At 40.1% G+C, this 19,943-nt stretch overlaps 1 protein-coding gene across 1 annotated transcript; it reads left to right on the top strand.

Annotated features, from left to right (window-relative positions):
• The first annotated feature begins 902 nt into the window (after window positions 1–902).
• gnai3 (guanine nucleotide binding protein (G protein), alpha inhibiting activity polypeptide 3) lies at window positions 903–19,943 on the top strand. The gene is made up of 9 exons (XM_080734140.1): window positions 903–1,286; window positions 11,204–11,246; window positions 11,756–11,897; window positions 12,597–12,754; window positions 14,404–14,532; window positions 15,243–15,372; window positions 15,952–16,105; window positions 18,620–18,827; window positions 19,816–19,943. The coding sequence occupies exons 1-8, from the start codon at window positions 1,169–1,171 to the stop codon at window positions 18,808–18,810; spliced, it is 1,065 nt and encodes a 354-aa protein (XP_080590266.1). The 5' UTR covers window positions 903–1,168; the 3' UTR covers window positions 18,811–18,827; window positions 19,816–19,943.

Below are 19,943 nucleotides of genomic sequence, written 5' to 3'. Positions count from 1 at the left end.
ATAGTAGATATTTGATCAGATAATGTATTTTCCGGTAATGTGTTTTGGTTGGCAACAAAGTGTGAGCTCCTGCAGGAACTGCAGGTGTGTAGCCTAGGCCTACTATCAGAAACAAGGACGCTATGTCAGCTTTATAAAGGTCATCATGTACAGTACACTAAGCTTGATGTCACGTGTAGAAGGAGGTTAAGTTCATGGACATATTATTAAAGCCATATTTTTCATACTGTATGGCATGCTGGTCAGGCCTGAGGCCTCATTGATGTTGACAGCTACATTTGAATAGTTGTACCACAGGGGGCGCTCTCACTTTACACAAAAGTCAGAACGACTCGAATGTCTGGAAATAAAATGTTAATCATTGGCGTGAACTGAATTCGCAGACACTACAGTATGGATGGCTAACAATTGTTAAGTTATTGGCAGCTAAAAAGACTGCAGGGAAAGTGGGAGTTGGCATCGTCGATTCGACCTCCATAGGCTTAATTTACTTGGTTTTAAATTATCCCGTTACTCACGTTTCGTCTAGGTGGAAGAGACTACATTTCCCATCAGGCATAGGAAACGTCAATATTTCGCCTCTCTGCCTGGCTCTGCTGTTTTCTTGTCGTACATCTGGATCAGCTGTACAGCGCCCGACTGCGCAACATCAACCTGGTTGGCAGGCTGTGAGGAAAATCTGGAAATTCTGCGTGTACATTCATACTAATAAGTTATAACGCTGGACAATTAGGCAATCGTTGCTGATGCCCTTTTTTCTTTTGTGTGTATTTGCGTCGATACACATAGCCTTCTTTCACGAGCAGGAGAGGGGTTTTGTCGGCTGTGTACGAGTCTACAACTACGGATAAGTTGGATATAACAATTCAGAAAAATCACCATTTGTGGGGAAACATATTTTTCTGGCCTCAAACTAAACCTTTTCAACTCGACTCGACTGTGATACAGTTGCTTGATCATTACAAACAATAAGATCTCCCATGACCCATGTAGGGCTCTCTTAACGTTAGTTGACTGAGACAAGCGTACACACTACACACAGTGCCAACGCCTTTCCATTCTTCTTCGACTCTGGCTGGAGAACTACACGCACCAGTAAAACCGTTTATTTTGCCAACTTGATGAGCAGTTGTGCACAGAAGAGTAACGCTAGAAGTTGGTGAAAATCATGGGCTGCACGATAAGCGCAGAGGACAAGGCTGCGGTGGAGAGGAGTAAATGGATCGATAAGAATCTACGAGAGGACCGAGACAAACGATCCAAAGAAGTAAAACTGCTTCTACTTGGTAAGTAGGAACTGCGAGTTTTTAGATACAAGTGAGGCACCCCAACCCAATTTGGTCTAATTTATTCAGTGGTGAAAAAAGTACAACAATGTTTTACTTAATAATAATGTACGTAAATAGACACAGTAAAAGTAAGTAACAATACTGCAATCCAGATTTAATCTGTTACTAGTATTCAAAATGTAGGCATACTTGAGTAAAAGTAGCCTACAGAAATATTGACATCAAGTTCTCATTATGAAGAATGTCCCATTTCACAAGTGTTCCAAATGTATAGCAGATATAGCCTCTGAGATGTTGGGAAAAGTATTGGAAATTGGAAATACTCAAGTAGCCTAAAGTACAAATATCTTAAAATTGTACTTACTGTAAGGCCTACTTAAGTAAATGTACTTAGTTACTTTACACCACTAGTAATAGGAACTTGACTAGGAACTAGGAGTTTCTTGCTGCAGTGAGGCACCCAACTAAGAGGGTATAATTTGTCTAATTTGTAAGGCGTCAAGTTTTATGAGCGTTAGTATCCTTTAAAGCTGATAATAGCCCACATATTATTTGAATAACTAGACTAGGCAAGCCCACTACGGTATGTAGACCTATATCAAGCAACTTAAAAACTGTCAGGGGTGCTCAACAAAACCTGAGGACGATAGAATGACCCCACAAATGTTTGAAAGTGAAATATTCCTTTAACCCCTAATTGCCCCTGAAAACTGAATCCCCCCTGCTGGACTAATAAGTTAATTAAAAACCAAAGAAACCCACAAACAAAACTTTAAGGGATACATTGAGAACAATTAGCATTTCTATACCAATTAACTTCCCATTTGAACTACAATGAAATGAAATGTTACAGTAACTGTCAGTAGTAGCCTATATAGGCCCTATACCCCTATATGGATTCTGTTAATGTGGTTCTCCTAACAGGGCATCATCTGGGATACAATCCCTTTTATGCCCATATATGGAGATCCCTAACAGAATCCCTTTTATGCCCATATATGGAGATCCCTGCTCTGAATATCTGACATCACTGTGATGTCACAATGATGTGTCAGGGGAACCACAGTGTCAGGCGTTACCTGTCTGGACGGACGTCTATGCCTGTGACGGTAAAAATTTGAAAATAAATGACTACGACTATATAAAAGAACAGATACCAATGCTTACAACTCTTGAATCCATCTAAAATTTTAAGTTATGGACTAACATAAATTAAAAAAACACGTAAACTCAATACAGTCCAAATTTACTCCACTTTTCATCAAAACAACCCTTTGCTACTTCAAAACTATATAAAACTACATGTTAACTCATCTAGTGCCGTTTGCGTGATGTCACGCAATAAGTACTAGAGTACTTACAGTGCCGATGCGTGATGTCGCGCAAAAAGTAATAAATTACTGTAACGTTGAGTACATTACCGAGTAGAATGGCCGGATGTCCGGAGACGAAAATCCGCGCTGATTTGTCATCATCACGGCTCCACGAGCACACAATAGTCATCCCATAACATTGAGGTGGACGGCCGATCTCATCTTTAATGTCCATTATCTCAAAACAACACTTTAGAAGCGAAGATGGAGGCAGATGCTCGCTTATATAACACATGTATAAACGCTCCATTGCAATCCAGCATGGCACCACGTAAACAATGATCGGTTCCGGCGCACGACCCGATGACGTCAGACCGGAAGTGATCACGCTGTGGCACTTCTGGCTTTCAAAATAAGAGAGTGCAAGCGGATGGAGCCTGCGTGAGGCACTCTGGACATCATTGCGACCGAAAATCGCGGGCACAAAATGAGTTAAGCATGTCCCTCTAGCTGCAACCCCTTGAATGAATCCGAGGAACTTAGAGGAACTGTACATGCATTTCTTTAGATAAGGCAGGGATTGAAGTTTCAGGCAGGTCTCATCACATCAAATGAACATAATATTGAAGAGGTGCATAGAAAAGATGCCTACCTTTTTGATTTGACCATCATGGCCTCATCTACAGCTCAAAGCATCCACATTTCAGCATCCGCTTTTTGGAGCTGTGTGAAGCACAGGCTCCCTATACGTGGCTGTGTGGGTCTGTGTGTCTGTGTGTGTGTGTGTGTGTGTGTGTGTGTCTGTCTGTGTGTCTGTATGTAGCCTGAACTTCCTAAACTTCGGCACGCCACTAGTCCCACAGTTTTGCCACCACACACTCGCGCCATATGTCAAATCGACCGGCTTACTCGGGAATCGTGGGCTATTACTTTTCTAAGAGAAAGGTTCTATAGTTTAATTGATATTAATTTATTAGTGAATTAATTTTCCCTATTGACTTATAATGGGAATTGCAAAAACTCACATTCAATTATTTGTCTCTCGCAAACCATAGGGGCTAGAGTTTCAAGACTTGGAGAGGAGGTTCATAATGATTTCAAGGATTAAATAAAAAATAATTGTGTCATTTGGCCGCATGGTGGCGCCATAACACCCCACTTTACGTTTTGGCCTGTAACTCTTGAACCGTAGGTCGGAAAATTAAAAATATTTTTTCCCTGGATTCCTTGGGTCATGACGCATCTCTCCATATAGGCCACGCCCATTTGCACCATGATAGATTTTCCGCCATCTTGAATTATCTCCAAAACACACTTTTTGCTCCTTTTCCTACATATTTTCTTCAAATGTCACAAAATTCGGTACACATGATCTACACACACACACACACACACACACACACACACACACACACACACACACACACACACACACACACAGCTCCACTTCACACGGGTGTGATTTTTTATTTTGCATTACAGAAATGATGCTTGTTTGTTGGCTTGGTGGCAACATGAGTTAAAGTGCTATCAGTATGGAGCAGACATTGCATCAGCTCACATGGCAATTACAATCACATTTAAAATATTAATTAGAATCTTATAATGAAAATAAATAGCCATTGGGATTGTCTCAACAATGTTCTGCTCCAACAGGTGGCTAGATCAGATCAGATTAAAGCAATAAGACACTTTGATAGAGGTTTGGGTTGTGTAGTGACCATGGCATGATGTAACTACCCGTAATTGCCGGACTATAAGCCGCACCTGAATATAAGCCGCACCAGCTAAATGTAGAACGAAAAACAAATGTGTACATATACAGGCCGCACCGGACTATAAACCGCAGGTGTCCTTCCTGCTAGAGCGCCCCTGATGGCCGTTAGCTGTAAAAATCTATATACTGTATAAGCCGCACCGTGTTATAAGCCGCAGGGTTCAAAACATGGGAAAAAAGCTGCGGCTTATAGTCCGGCAATTACGGTAGTCATGATCTAACTGGTTAATTCCCCAGTTTTCCTAATTCCCCACAACATTTTCAAACAAAGTCACAATTTGCGAGATTAAAACTTAGATTGCTTGAGATATGAAGTCGGAGAGAGAAGAAACCCTCATAATTCAGGCCTTTTTGTTTTAATTCAGTCGCAGATTATATATATATATATATATATATATATATATATATATATATATATATATATATATGAACATACAGCCATAGTATATAGGCTATTGTTGTTAGTGTACAGTAAGCAGGAGATATACAAACGTTATGCTGCATCGTTATAGTCATGCAAGCATTCCATTGGAAAACAGTTTGTCTATCTCTAAAACAGGTGAGTTAGTGTAATGTTTAGTGTGGAAACCTGCAGTTTTCATCTTTAACTGACAGAAGCGTGATGGTCTCCAACAGATATTTGAGGGGTACAGTATGAACTGAATCCTACTGTACGTTAATACGTTTGCCAACCAAATGATCTTTGGGATTTCTTTTTGCCTGCATCTCAATTATCACCCTCCAATTGATCCTCAAAGAATGGAAACATTCATTCTCGAGGTCTGACCACAGGGCTAAAGTGAAACCGATTTTCCAGGCAGTGCCTTCCTCTCTTGTCTGTACTGGAACAAGAGACCGAAGAGGAAAAAAAACAAGGGGAGTTTGGCTGCTGCCCCTAATACAAAACCACAGTACTGCGGGAAAGCCAGAGTGCGCTTCCAATGAAAATCAACTCCCATTTCACCACAAATAGCAATTCAAATAGAACCTCCATTCAACATGTTTGGTAAATGATGCTGGGTTTGAGGTTGTACTTCATGACTTTCCCTTAGTTTTTGGAAGGTACTGTGATGAAATTCCTTTAAGTTGGTTTTCTGACAACTGGCAGAAGGCCAAAGTTGAGGTTCAGCCAAAAAATACCATGAATGAAGGAATTAGTAAATATTAGAAGAGGGATCTCATCACATTGTGTTCTGTCATGCATGCCTTATGCCTTTGATACATTTCTCCAATTTGTAATCCATTGGCAATGGAAGGAATTCGTGATCGTTGAATTATTTTCCAAACATAATATTGTTGTTTAAATTGAGGAACTTCGACATGATTGCAATCATTTTCAATTTAGTAGATCTTGTCATGGATTGTTCCTGGATTGGAAAAATAATCTGTCCCAAGGCGGAGAATGTGTAGCGTTTCTTATTGCTGCTGCTATTTGTTGAGTACAGTAGCAATTCATATTTGAAATTCCATTGGCTGTACTGTTCTCAGTGCTGTGGTTGCTGCTAATTGCTGTGGGTCTACTGTAGATATGTCTTCCTAACAGGCAGTCCTTGTCAATGTAAACTCAACCCACATGTTTATGGAAATTATATCAATTTTTCCATATCTGACATGCTCATGCAGCATTCAGCATTTAGATTCCCAATTAGGCAAATGTATGTTCTATGTATTTTCTCTTTGTCAAATGTACAGTTATGGTTTTTAATAGGCCAGAGAGCCGTTGGGAGTGGGTGTGTGTTTGTGTTAGCTTAGATTGTTAACAGACTGAACGAGAGGTGGTGTTTTTGTGCCCTATGTGCTCTATGTTGCACTGAACAGCATGATATCTGGGATTGCTTCTCCAAGGGTAGTGGAAAAATATTGGCTCAGGCAGCAGTGTGATACAACTGTTTCCTGTTTGATTATTTTAACGATAAAGGCGCATTATGCTGCTTATCAGTTTTTCTCTTATGTTTTTACTCGAAATACTCTTGTAACATACACGTCTTCTGAAATGACTGTGGAGTTGTCACTGGTCACACATGACATTTGTTCCATCAAGTCCAAAGTCATGTGTTGTCTTAACCTGCTTCACTGATATCTATTCAGGAATTCAGATGCTAACCTCTACCTCTCTGAAGTTCTAGAGTAGACTCTTGTACACTAGAGTCTCATTTTGTATTTGCAATTTTGCAAATCCTCCACTTGTGTTGGATTATTGTCTTCCTATGACGTGCTCACACTGTGCTATGGATATGAGTCTGTTTCTTGAGACAGAATGTACTCCCGTATACAGTAACAGCAAACTGTTGGATATAAGAGAATGTCTGATGACTTTTGCTCACTCTGCCCCTACAAAACGTCTTCCATTAAAATCCATGTGTATTCTTTATCTTGCTATAATCTTCATTGCATTATAGGAAACCGTCAGATGTGACTAAGCCCAGTGTTTCCTTCTTCCAAGAAAAATGCTTATATTCTTGTGTAATCAAAGAGAATGATGCTTTGTGTGCATGCAAAACAAGATAGCCTATACTGTAGGCTTCTAGTTTGAGACCAGTAACGTTCATCTTCATTAGCGGTGCAATTGATGTGTAGGGCTTGTGAGGGCTTATTAGTATTTCAGTGTTACTTGATATATTGGGCACATTAAGCAATGCATCCCCAGGACAACAGTAGTTTTTGAAAGGCAATTTTCTACGGTGTGGCCCCCGAAGGCCAGCCATCTTATCTAGAATAGGGTTGGTCTGCATTTATGTATTCCCCCACAAAAGTAGACCAATCACCCACACAGCTCAGATCTGATGCTGGTACGCCAGTCACAGCTCACATTAGCACATTAAAGGCCCTGAAACTGACTTGTCCTGACTTCTGACTATTACAGACTATGTTGGGGGACTATGTTGAGTGTTAAAAGGAGTTAAAAGGTTGCTCCTGCACACCACGTAGACTACAGCTGACTTTCAGTCCATGGCACTCTTCTGAGGCTCAGTGCCAGATGAATTACATCTACTGAGTTGTTCAATTGCAGTGGACAGGGTTTTAGTTGTTTGTGCAACATTGTCATTGACATCTGCTGCATATGACTAGTATGAGGAGTTATATTAATGTGTCCACTCTGCCTATGACTAGTTTGACGAGTTTTGACCTAATTTGCATTAAAAAAATAAAATCTTTTTGATTTTTTTTGGGAAAAATTATGGGCGTGAATGATCCGTGCACTATAAATTACATGGAAGTCTATGGAGACTTCTGTCAGGGAAACCTGAAAGACGGCATATTCAAAATGGCAGTAAATAAGAATATGATGTTCGTTCTGTATGTGCTGTGCTGTGCTCTCTGCAGTACACTAGGGAAAATACAAGAGTGAAAATGCCCCGAATGATAATATGTTTTGTGCCCATATATTATATGGGCACAAAGCGATCACTACAGGAGCTACTGTGTTGTATCAGCCATTACTATTAAAATAATTTCTGTCATGATCTGTCTGTCTGTGTGTGTGTGTGTGTGTGTGCGTGTGCGTGTGCGTGTGCGTGTGTGTGTGTGTGTGTGTGTGTGTGTGTGTGTGTCTCACTCTCACGCACCTGCTCTCTTATTTTTGTTTATTTCCAAAAAAAGTGTGTGCCCTTCAAATGTGGGCCTTTCATAATTTATTTGTCTGGCAAAATGGGCACTGCTATGCTCCCCAAAACGGGCCTTTTCTGCTAAATGTGGGGATGTGACCTTTGTGATGATTGGTTCGCTCTCGCTTCCCATGTTCCCCTGCTCTAGAGGTGCGGGCAGAGAGTTCTCATGCTCTCTCTCTCTCTCTCTCTCTCTCTTTCTCTATCTCTCTCGATCTCTCTCTCACTTTATTGAACATATTAAGTGTCACATAAGACCACTGGATGCATTGCAGCCAGGAACTCTCATGTCATAAATAGATTTAACCATTTATTGCAAAAAAAATGGAATACAGTTATACTTCGGTTTGATGGCTTTGTTCCCTAATTTGAGTTAAGCAGCATGCAAAGCTAAATCACAGAACGCTATGAGTATACAAGAGTGATTCCTAAGCAAAACATTGAATCAGTTTAACTTGAGCCTTGCAAAACTTGAATTCAGATTTATATTTAGAGCCATGCAAACAGTGAATTTCAGTTTACTTTAGACTAGACCCATGCAAACGTGAATTTCAGTTTAACTATTGAGCCATGCAAGACACTAAACTTGGGCAAGTTTGCCTGAAGCTGCGTGTGTGGCTGCAATTAATAGCAGAGATCCAGAGTAGGTTGGAGACATATTTAAAAGGCCCACTGTTATGGGAATGAGCAGTGTCTGGAGGGATTAAAAGAGTGTTTGATTGGAAACAAACATTCGGCTCCTGTGTCCTGCATGAGCTAATGTGATGCTTCATTTATTGATGTACAAATGACCCTCTGAACTGGGGTTCTGTTCGGGCCCAAACTTACAAAAATCACACTTGTGTGAACTGAGCGGTGGAGGCTGTGTGTGTGTGTGTGTGTGTGTGTGTGTGTGTGTGAGTGTGAGTGTGAGTGTGAGTGTGAGTGTGAGTGTGAGTGTGAGTGTGAGTGTGAGTGTGCCTGGCCTGAAAAACAGCGCCAGTGCAAAAAGGTATTGCAGGATACAGACAGACAGACAGACACGCACGCACGCATACCCACACACACGGCCACGTATAGGAGACAGTGTGACCACCGCTCAAAAATACCTTGTATATTTCTTCCACAATTCTAAAGGCTAACTTTGGTTGGCTGCTAAATGTAATGTAAGGTGCGCTGGTGCATGTGAAAATGGATACTTTGTTCTACTTGGAAATACAGTGTTTACTGTTTATGATAAAACATCATTCAAATGTCACTGTAACACATATGTTTATCTATCATCTTTTATGTAATTATTTGTACTTGATGAATGTATTGAATGTGAGCCATTCTAGGGCTAGAGCATACATGATTTGAACTCCAAGGAGGTGTGTGTGGGGGGGGGGGGGGGGGTAATTATTATATATTTTTCTTTTTGTTTTCTCTTTTTGTAAATGTTTGACCAAGCTTTACGCCAGTCAAAAGTCAGTGTTAAACCCCACAATAATGGTTCATAAAACACATAATCACTTTACGGATAGCAAGATTCAATTGCTAGTAGTCACATGATCTGACATTTTATTTATGTCAACACTTGTTCCTCAATTTGAGCAATCTGGCCAGTATCTCTAAGGGGGATGTGGTTGTTGCACCCAACTTATGATGCATAATTCATTTGATTTTGTTGAACTGTGTCATTGTGCTTTCCCATGACGCAATGCCACAGTGTGTTGGCTAAATGACGATCACCTGCAAGAGCCAGTTGGATTAAGTCACCTGTTGGTTTGTCACCAAGTTCAACCACAATTTATCTTCACTTTATTCGTCACATGCCAGGTTTAACGCGTAAAAGAGTGGATGAAAATGTTTTTGTACAAGCTATGTATTGTAGTTAACAGAAATAATAATAACTATCAAAACAGAAGAGTATGGCATATAAACAAAGTGTGTGTACTCAAAAATAAATGAGCATATATATATATATACATATACGGTATATATATATATCACAAGCACACACACGCACACGTAGGGCTGTCACGAATATAACATTTTACATGACGATTAATTGCAATTAACGATTTAATTGTTTTTACATTTCTGTCAGTCATTTCTTTGTATATTTAGTAAATATACAAAGAAATTACTGACATATTTGACAACTTTATACTTAAAAAAGAACATTGATAGTGGAAATAGCCGATCTACAAGCTCACAACGTGTCGCATAATTTCTGAAAATGTTTGAAAATACACGAAGGTTTTTCAACGACGATTATGACAAAATAATTGCGATTATGTAAAATAACTGTGATTAGACGATTATGTATTATTGTGACAGGCCTACGCACACGTGCGCATGCAGACACTCGCGCACACACACACACACACACACACACACACACACACACACACACACACACACACACACACACACACACACATAGTGTGTGGGAATGCAGTATTTCACATTGGCCATATAGACATGAAGTGTTACTTGATTTCATGTTTTCACACAGTTTCTAGTCTGTTTTGATTGGTACCACCTAGGGACCACTGGCTGACTGTTATTGCATTGTATTTTGCCAGCTGTGCAGTTCTCCAAATAAAGGGGAAGTGAAACAGAATAGATATGCTACGTGTGGCTGTCACAGACACTAAAGCATTAGTCAAACTTGCACAATGTCAGCGGAATATTGCTGACACACCCACATCAGGAACGCCAGCTCATAATATTTATTTCGTTAACGCCTGCGTGGATGTTGTAGAAAACTAAACTATTGTGTACAGGCTGGCTGCTTGTGGGCATGTCGACTAGTGTGGTGACGTCTATGTATCCTAGAGCCAAATGGAAACGGCGACCTTTATAAATACTTGCCTAAATGGTACATTTTGTATCCCATCTTTACCCAAGGTACTTCACAAGGTGCATTACATTCACTCATTGGGAGCAGTTAATGGTTGTGTGTCTTGCTCAAGGACGCGTGACAATAACACCATGGTTCTATTACAAAAGAGCTTCACAAGTTGGTGCAACTAAGAGATAAATAATTGTAATAAAAATGTATTTTTGGTGTAGACTTGTTGTCTGAGGTTCTGTTTCATGACATCATGCACATTGCAGGATGGGCTGTGATTGTATAGTAAGTACAGTATGTCTGTCCCCTCAAAGTAGAACCAGACAAACCCTGTTCTTGTAGATGGCATGACCAATGGCTGCTGTCATTTCTAATATGTGATAGTTTTTCCTCTTTTTCAGGTGCTGGAGAATCTGGGAAAAGCACAATAGTGAAGCAGATGAAGTAAGTCTCAACTTGTCAAAGAACATGGCAACAGCTTAAATAGCACTCTATCCAACTCTTGCATTTGTTTTTGGAAACACTGACCCTAATTTTGCAATCATGCGTTTCTGTTCCAAGTGTGGCTTTCTTGTCGGAGGATATTGGTTCAGGAAGAATTTCCATTACAGGCCGAGTTCAACACTGATGCAGAACTGGAGCTAGCTTTGCACTAGGCAGAGGGGGAAGTGCTCTTTTTGCATAACCGAACAAACAATGGGCACAGAGGCCAGCCGTAGCCTGGCAAAGCCTCAATAGATTCCCCCAGATTCCCACATTAAGCGTGCTGCATACCCAGTGAAGTGCAAAATTCCAGCATTAATAACAGTTGTTAGGAAAAGTTCCAACTCTCCAGCATGTTCCTTGTTTGGCTCTTTACATCCTTAGACTGTTAACCATCTTAAACCTGACATCCCAATATTGGGCCTGTCAGTATAGGTGTAATATGAATTTTCTTTTCTCTGCCTTTTCAGAATCATCCATGAAGATGGCTACTCAGAAGAAGAGTGCAAACAGTACAAAGTTGTGGTGTACAGCAACACCATCCAGTCCATTATTGCCATCATCAGGGCAATGGGCCGGCTAAAGATAGAGTTTGAAGATTCTTCCCGGGCGGTACGTTAATTCTCAAACTACATCAAATAGCATGGAACACATGGATTAAAGTTCTCAGTCATTTGGATTCCATAAGAGCCCATCATATCTTTCTCTTGGCTAACTCTTGGCTTTCTATATTTAGTTGTGTGCCGGTCAGTGGTAGCCTCGTAAACCCCAACTTCCGGAAAACGCCAATGCAATTTCCAGAAGTTGGTGGTTTATGTGTCACGCACCAAAAATAGCCGATCTGCAAGCGCAATTGGTGTTGCAAGCTCGCAGCGCGACATGTTGCGAGCTTGTAGCTCTGCCATTTTCGGTGCGCGACATGGCACACAACCAAGTATAAATCAGACATAACCCTAACACCCATATGGCTGGTAAAGTCAAGGAAGGCTAGAGTAATAATTCATATTGATGTTATTTTAAGATGAAAGACTATTTGAAATGGTCAAACTAGCACTAGAATACATGCTTCTTCTGTACATACATGCAACCTTAAAGGTAGGGCAAGTGATATAAACTCTATATTCTGAGAGTAAATATTGCTGCACATTCAAAGACCCATCTGCTCTCAGAAAGCTTAAATGTACTTTACAATTCCCCCTGAAATAGATTGACACACACAAAAACAACAATGACAGACTTAACAGTAGGGTAGGGATGTGTCCTTGCGAGGGGCACTTGTTTTTAAAAGGCTATTGTGATTGTTGTTGCCAGGACGATGCCCGCCAACTCTTTTCTCTGGCGAGCTCGGCTGAGGAGGGGGTGGTGTCATCGGAGCTGACTGGAGTCATACGTAGACTGTGGATGGATGCTGGAGTTCAAGACTGCTTCGGTCGATCCCGAGAGTACCAGCTTAATGACTCTGCTTCATAGTGAGGACTCCTCTTTTCCCTCCCCTACGTTTATGCCTTTGTTACCGTAGCATTTACCCACAACACGCATTAGGAGGAGAAATAAACAAGTTTAGATTTGCATCACCAGCCTTCAAAACGAATGCTCCGATTTTCATCATCATATAGAAGGTGACAGTTTTCATTGGAAGGCCAGGCCCAGCTTTCCACACGCATGAACAAAACCTGTGTACAAGAAAAGGAGGCAGACAAGATGAGTCTTGCTCTTTTTTTCTTGTGGCAGCTTGTTTAGAACATCACTTTGCAAGCAATGACATTCCTGAAAAGAAAGAGGAGTGAAACTGAGCAGTTGCGAAATGGCGGTGGTGTTTTTCTTTAGGCTTTAGGTATGGTTTTCACAATACAGCTAAGAACACGATAATATATTAAATTAGATTAATTGAGGTGTAAAATCTTAAAACAGTCAAGTACTGTATATACAATATGTACAGATGTTCTTCAATCTGCTGAATTTAGTCGGTTGTCTGTTGCCACTTAAATGAAGATAGATAAAGTCTAATGTTTTTGGCTTTCCGTCATGTTTATATCACAAGTGCCCCAAAAGAAAGTACTGTACAATAGGTTAGTGTGAAGGACATACCTTTGTTTTGAAAACAGTGGACGTGTCATGGTTGTAGTTGCAGTTTTCCACACTTCTTCCAGACTAGAGGGACCAGTGTAGTTGGTCTGTAGTTGATATGCTCTGTTTTCACTAGCAGCCAGTGTTTATCGTCCATCAAAATACAAACCCATATTTAGTATCCTTCTGCAATCCTTAGCTATCCGTTTCCAGAACTATGTTGCCCAGTTCACTAGACCTGATTGTCCAAAGAATATTTCATTATCTTTCAGTGTTTTGACATCTCCTGAATCAACAGTTATTTGAACATTGAATTACCGTTGTGTTTCTGTGATTTGGAGAAACTGCACGATTGTCTCATTAATGAAACATTCCTACTTCACTTGTGAAGTACGTATTTACTTTTAGTTTTAGAAACCCATTTTGTGTGTATGTTTGTGTATTGCAAGCTTAGTTTACATAATTAACAGTTATAATATACTGACACTTACTGTGACATTTATTTCCATTACTTTGTTGTTCAAATAGGGAAGATTTTGATATAGATGCAAAGTGTTCGTTTGTGTGTTTATTTGTTATCTTCATTATGGGTTAAGTGTCTTACTCAGGGACACTTTGACACATAGACCAGCGTCGAAAAGGCGAACCAGTGAGCAGTGACCTTCTGATTACCAGAAGGCCTCTCTACCCACTAAACTAACTAAAAAGGGAAGCCCTCTCTCTGCAAACCTCCATTACATTTTAGGCCTGTCCCCGACTAAGGATTTGTATAGTCAAATCTGATCGGCCGAATATTGCCTATAGTAGACTGGCAGTCGACTATTTTTTTTTTGACTGGGAGATTGGCAGTCGAAACAGTCTGATTGCATAACATAACAAATTTCATAGTATTACTTTCATAAAAAAACATAATTCCATGCCACCATATTGTGAGCTTGTACGTACAGTACACCAGCTATTTTCGAAAGGCCAAAGTATAGAGTTAAAGTGGTTAAAAAAATATTTACTTTGAGAACCACTGCCTTACATATCCGATGTATCTGTCCCTCAGCTATCTGAACGACTTGGACAGGATCGCTGAGCCAAGCTATGTTCCAACCCAGCAGGATGTGCTGCGTACGCGTGTCAAGACCACTGGCATTGTAGAGACCCACTTCACCTTCAAAGAGCTGTATTTCAAGTTAGTAAACTTATCATCTGTTTTTCCCCACACATCTAGTAGTCCTCTCGTAAAATGGCTTTGACTGACTCTGTGCCAATAACTGATGCCTGTCTCGCAAATGAAGGTGGGGGGGCTTAAAATACATTCAAGCTTAAATAATATGAAATATAAAAAGAATATGAGGGAAGTACTATGAGAGTTTCTCTGTAATTATAAATCAAATCATTTACAAAACAATATGAAACTTGCTGTGCACAAGAAGGCATTTGCATTCATTGGTTCCTTCACTCTCAGACAACTGCTTTTTTTATTTTTTATGAATTGCCATCTAATGGAATCTTTACCTGCAAACACTCCCCAGATGACATATTAACTTAAATTGACTCATCTATTAAAACTGCTCGGTTGCTCTGAATTAGGTGTTCACTGAATTGATGCAGGAGCTCATACCATTCTCCCATTCCTCTCTCAGCTGAATAGCTCCATATACTGTATCTTCGGTCTGTCTGAGAGGGCCCCAGGTGGGGTGCGGAGGCAGCCTATGCGACAGTGATATTACGGAGTTAACTGTAACAGAGTGAGGCCAGTGGCCTGTTATGTAGGGCTTTGTGAATTGTATTCTCTTGGCCTAGATTTTACAGGACCCTCTGCCTCATTATGTTCAAATGACCACATTCGCTGTGCATTTGCATGGCACAGTAATTGCGTGCATATGTCTCCGTTTGCAGGATGTTTGATGTGGGAGGCCAGCGTTCAGAGAGAAAGAAGTGGATTCACTGCTTCGAGGGCGTGACGGCCATCATCTTCTGTGTAGCTCTCAGTGACTATGACCTTGTCTTGGCTGAGGATGAGGAGATGGTAAGGGATGGAGATTTGATTTTGATTTGATTTACTTATTAGATCCCCATTAGCTTACTGTACAGTCACAGCAGCTACCTTTCCTGGGTCTCAACGCATATCATCAACAATATATTTTACATCAGTACATATACCATTCATACAACACAGCAGTACAACATATATAAATATTATAGTATTATATCACTTCTTGTGTGAACAAATACAATTTAAAACTTTTCTTAAAACTCATAGTATTACGTTCATAAACCAACAAAAATAGGCAATTCATTCCATGCCACCATTTCTCTGTAATGAAGTGTTCTTTGTTTAACATCTGTTTTACATGACGGGAACACAAACCTCTGATGACTGCCGAGTAAAATAATGATGTATCTGAGGACAATGATACATTACTGTAGATTATTTCTGGGGTTTGATGATGTTACATTACGTATAATGTTTGTTCTCAGATTATTGAAGGTCGATTTATGTATTTGACCGGATTGTATAGTTATAGTTTTGTCAGTTCTGCAGTGCATTTGTTTATGGTGTGTACACTTATTTTACTTGTACTTTATTCTTTTTTCCCCCCCGCAGAACCGCATGCACGAGAGCATGAAGCTTTTTGACTCCATCTGCAATAATAAGTGGTTCACGGAAACTTCCATTATCCTCTTCCTCAACAAGAAAGACCTGTTTGAAGAGAAAATCAGCAGGAGTCCACTTACCATCTGCTACCCTGAATATTCTAGTGAGACACTGACATACATCAAGCTGGTGTATTATTTGTATTTCAAAGGAGCTATTCTGAATTATTATAATTATTTTATTAGTGTGGTTGCCCCTGCAGGGCAACCAGACTATAGTACTTATACGACTTTATTTCATCTTCCATATTCCATCGTCTCCCAAGTAAACTTTTTTTTGCCACGCTACCCCTCCCACAATTTTGGTGGCACGCACTTGGGTCATATGTCAAATCAACCGGTTTGATCGGGACACGCATGCGTGCTATTTTGCTTAGAGATACGTTAGATATAGTTTATTTTATATACATTTATTCATGAATTAATTTTCTTCATTGACTTTAATTAAAAATGTAACTTTTCCCAAATATGGAGATGGCTGACATCATAGACGACATGAGACTTACACACTACGTCCATTTATGGGCTTTCCAAGATGTGGGCTTAATATTGATGACATCAGGGATCTCCATATATGGGCATAAAAGGGACAAGGACTGACAGACACATCTCATATATGGCCATTAACCCTTTTAGTGCCTATCCCGAACTAGTTCGGGATATTCGGGATCAAAAACAAATTTTTATTTGCTATTTTACTTACCCCGAGCTGCTTGGAGCAACGTGGGTGGTCCCGGCTCGCCCAGCGCTCACCAACGAGAGACGCTAGATGCTCCGACGATTTATTCCATTGAAAATGGTTTAAAATAAAGTTTAGACCCCCCCCAATGTTCACCAAATGTTCATTGTAGGCGGCGCGACGTATTCCAGGGTGCCTATCCCGAACATGTCCGGGATATTTAATAAAATGAATTATTTTATCGGAGGCCTCAACAAAGCCCCGGTCTAGACGTCCATCCTTGGCCGGGACTTAGACTCGGCCATCCACGGGCCGTATTCGCGCTAACGGCCGAATCGCGCCGCCCACTCCAATAATAAATCACATCTTTAGACAGGATTTTCTCCGGATTGTGTCCCCAGACCCAATGAGAAAGTTTTTTGCGGCTGAAATAGCTTTAGATCGGGCTTCTAAATGGGTTAGCATTTTGGCTACGTGTCAGCTAGCTTCCTCCTCTGGACACCCATAGGATTGAACCGGAGTGAAAACACAGGCCAGTTGGGAGAGGGTCGACGAAAGCTATAAAGAAGGTCAATGGAGAAATTTCTGGCACTCTAGCACCCCTTGTGGCCGGATGGCACTGTATGAGTTAATGTATTATTGAATTAACTTTCCCCTTTAGTCGGGGATCCAGTCCCTCAAAATGGGAGGGGACCTGTGATGTTCTGCCGCACTTTTTATTTCTGTTTTATCTTTTAGTTTGGTCACTAAGGTCCACAGAATGAGAGGCCTGCTCTGCCGGAAACATCGCGAAAAAAGGTTATGGCCATTTGTATATTCACTGTCCCATTGACTCCACTACACAGGAAAGGAAATATATTATAAACAAGAAAAGATCTGCTTTAAGTAGCACGTGAGGGGTCAAAATGGAGGGTTTTCATGATTCTGAATCCATTGCAAGCATTTGTTTTGCACAAAAAACATTCCTTGGGCTAGAAAACAAACCAACAAAAGTGTCAAAAGTGATGACTCATCACTGTGATGACTGTGAAAAGTGATGACTCATCACTTTTCACACTTTTGTTGGTTAGTTTTCTTGCCCAAGGAATGTTTTTTGTGCAAAACAAATGCTTGCAATGGATTCACAATCATGAAAACTCTCCATTTTGACCCCTCACATGCTACTTAAAGCAGAATTTTTCTTTTTTATAATATATTTCCTTTCCTGTGTAGTGGAGTCAATGGGACAGTGAATATACAAATGGCCATAACTTTTTTTCGCGATGTTTCCGGCAGAGCAGGCCTCTCATTCTGTGGACCTTAATGACCAAACTAATAGATAAAACAGAAATAAAAAGTGCGGCAGAACATCACAGGTTCAACCCTATTCCTTGAGCTTTAGGGCATGTGGATCCCCGACTACCTTTGACTTGAATGAGGAAAATTCAAATGGTAAGACGAAATTAATTTGTGAAATTCGTGTCTCGGCAACCACACTTGCAATTTCCAATTGCATCTTTCTAGTTGTATTTTATTGTTGTGGGTTTTATTGCAGAAAGTGAAAAATATTGAGCCAACTCATTTTTGAGTAATGGTATATGGTGAATTATTAGTAATGGCACCAATTATTGTTATTGTTATTTTTATATCCAACAAAACTTTGGCATGTTTCAGCGTCCACAGTTTGTACACCATACACATATCATTTTATTTAAAGTTGCTTGGTAATGTGCCACTAAATGACTTAGCTCAGTTGTATCTACAGTAGTCAAAATGTAGTATTTCAATATTTATGCCACATGCTTGCGTTAGTAGGCCAAAATTGGCACGGTCATGTATTGAAGTATTTAAAGAAAACTGTTCTTACACTTGATCAGACAGTTTTGCCATTATTTAGTTTTCATCGCAGTTCTGCAGTGGCATTTCATTTTTCTAATTGAACCCTGTTGCTGTACTTTAGGTGCTAATAATTACGAAGAGGCTGCAGCTTACATCCAGTGCCAGTTTGAAGACTTGAACAGAAGAAAGGACACCAAGGAGATCTACACCCACTTCACCTGTGCCACTGACACCAAGAACGTGCAGTTTGTCTTCGATGCTGTCACTGACGTCATCATCAAGATCAACCTGAAAGAATGTGGGCTGTATTGAGGCTCCAAGCCCTGCAGGTTAGCGCCTTCAATGTCAGCATTTCCACAGCAATTAATTTAACTCCAAAGAGTGTACAAATACGGCGGGTCCATTTGGTTCCAAAATATGCTTCCCTGTGAACTTGCTTGTTAACCTGAAGTTTTGATATAAGATGAACACTATTGGTAGTATACCTTAGGAATGGAATTTACTTTTCAATGTTCAAGGGCTCATCATTATTGTTTTTACTTTGAGCTTTGAGTGTGCATAGCAATGGGAATAAGATAATAAAATGAGGTAAAATACAAATAGATAAAATGATAGGAATATAATAGGAAACAAATTTGTAAAATATCAATAGACTGCTGGCACCTAAACAGACTGTAATCAGCTAAACTGTACTGTTGTACAGTCTAGAGTAGTTATATACATTTAACTTTATCATGTCCTGATGGCACCCTTCTGCAGTATGAACACACTTCTTCAGTTCAGACCCCTCCTCACCCCCTTGCACTCCTTCCTTCCTCATTCCTTGTATCACTTCTTGTTGCCTATTTTGATAGATGCTATTTATACTATGCAGATATATGTTGGTTACTTGTTCACATTATGTTATGTTATGTAGATCAGTGATTCCCAACCATTTTCATGCTATGAAAAATGTAAAGGAAAGGTTGAGAACCACTGATCTAGATAGCCGTTGATGACATGTTGATGCATTGTACTTATATGAGCTTATACTGTAGATCTGCTATTTCTTCTATCTTTTAACAATTCAGAAAATGTTCTTCTATAGTGACATGCTCAAAATAGGTTGAAAGTGGTTTAGTCTGTCTGGGTTTTATAAATATTTAACCAATTAAAAGTATCAAGAAGAGCTTGTTACTTAATAATAACTACACTGGATCCATTGGAACACAGGTCTTCCATTTCCTGAAAGGTTTTTAGGACATAAAAGGTTTGTTTGGTTATTAACCATGTTTTTTTTTTTGTTATTTTTTTCTTCTTTTTTCCCCTGCACTGTAGATGTTGGGGGGCACGCGAATTAGGACTCCTGAGCCGGTATGTCTTGTCTGCAGTAGATGATTTGGGAAACAGCTGTGGCTAATGACTGAGGCAAGCAAAGGTGACCATGCTGCATGCTGGACCTTAAC

Source organism: Nannobrachium achirus (genome assembly GCF_963921795.1).
Source record: "Nannobrachium achirus genome assembly, chromosome: 9".
NCBI lineage: Eukaryota > Metazoa > Chordata > Actinopteri > Myctophiformes > Myctophidae > Nannobrachium > Nannobrachium achirus.
Note: the sequence above shows the minus strand (reverse complement) of the source record. Positions and strands in the feature narration are given on the sequence as shown.

What these genes read in the sequence shown, in the direction of transcription:
- gnai3 (XM_080734140.1), top strand. Translation starts at nt 1,169, where the DNA reads ATGGGCTGCACGATAAGCGCAGAGGACAAGGCTGCGGTGGAGAGGAGT. An exon ending in TTGAAGATTCTTCCCGGGCG is followed by an intron (nt 11,898 to 12,596) that starts GTACGTTAATTC and finishes TGTTGTTGCCAG; the next exon opens with GACGATGCCCGCCAACTCTT. An exon ending in CTTAATGACTCTGCTTCATA is followed by an intron (nt 12,755 to 14,403) that starts GTGAGGACTCCT and finishes TCTGTCCCTCAG; the next exon opens with CTATCTGAACGACTTGGACA.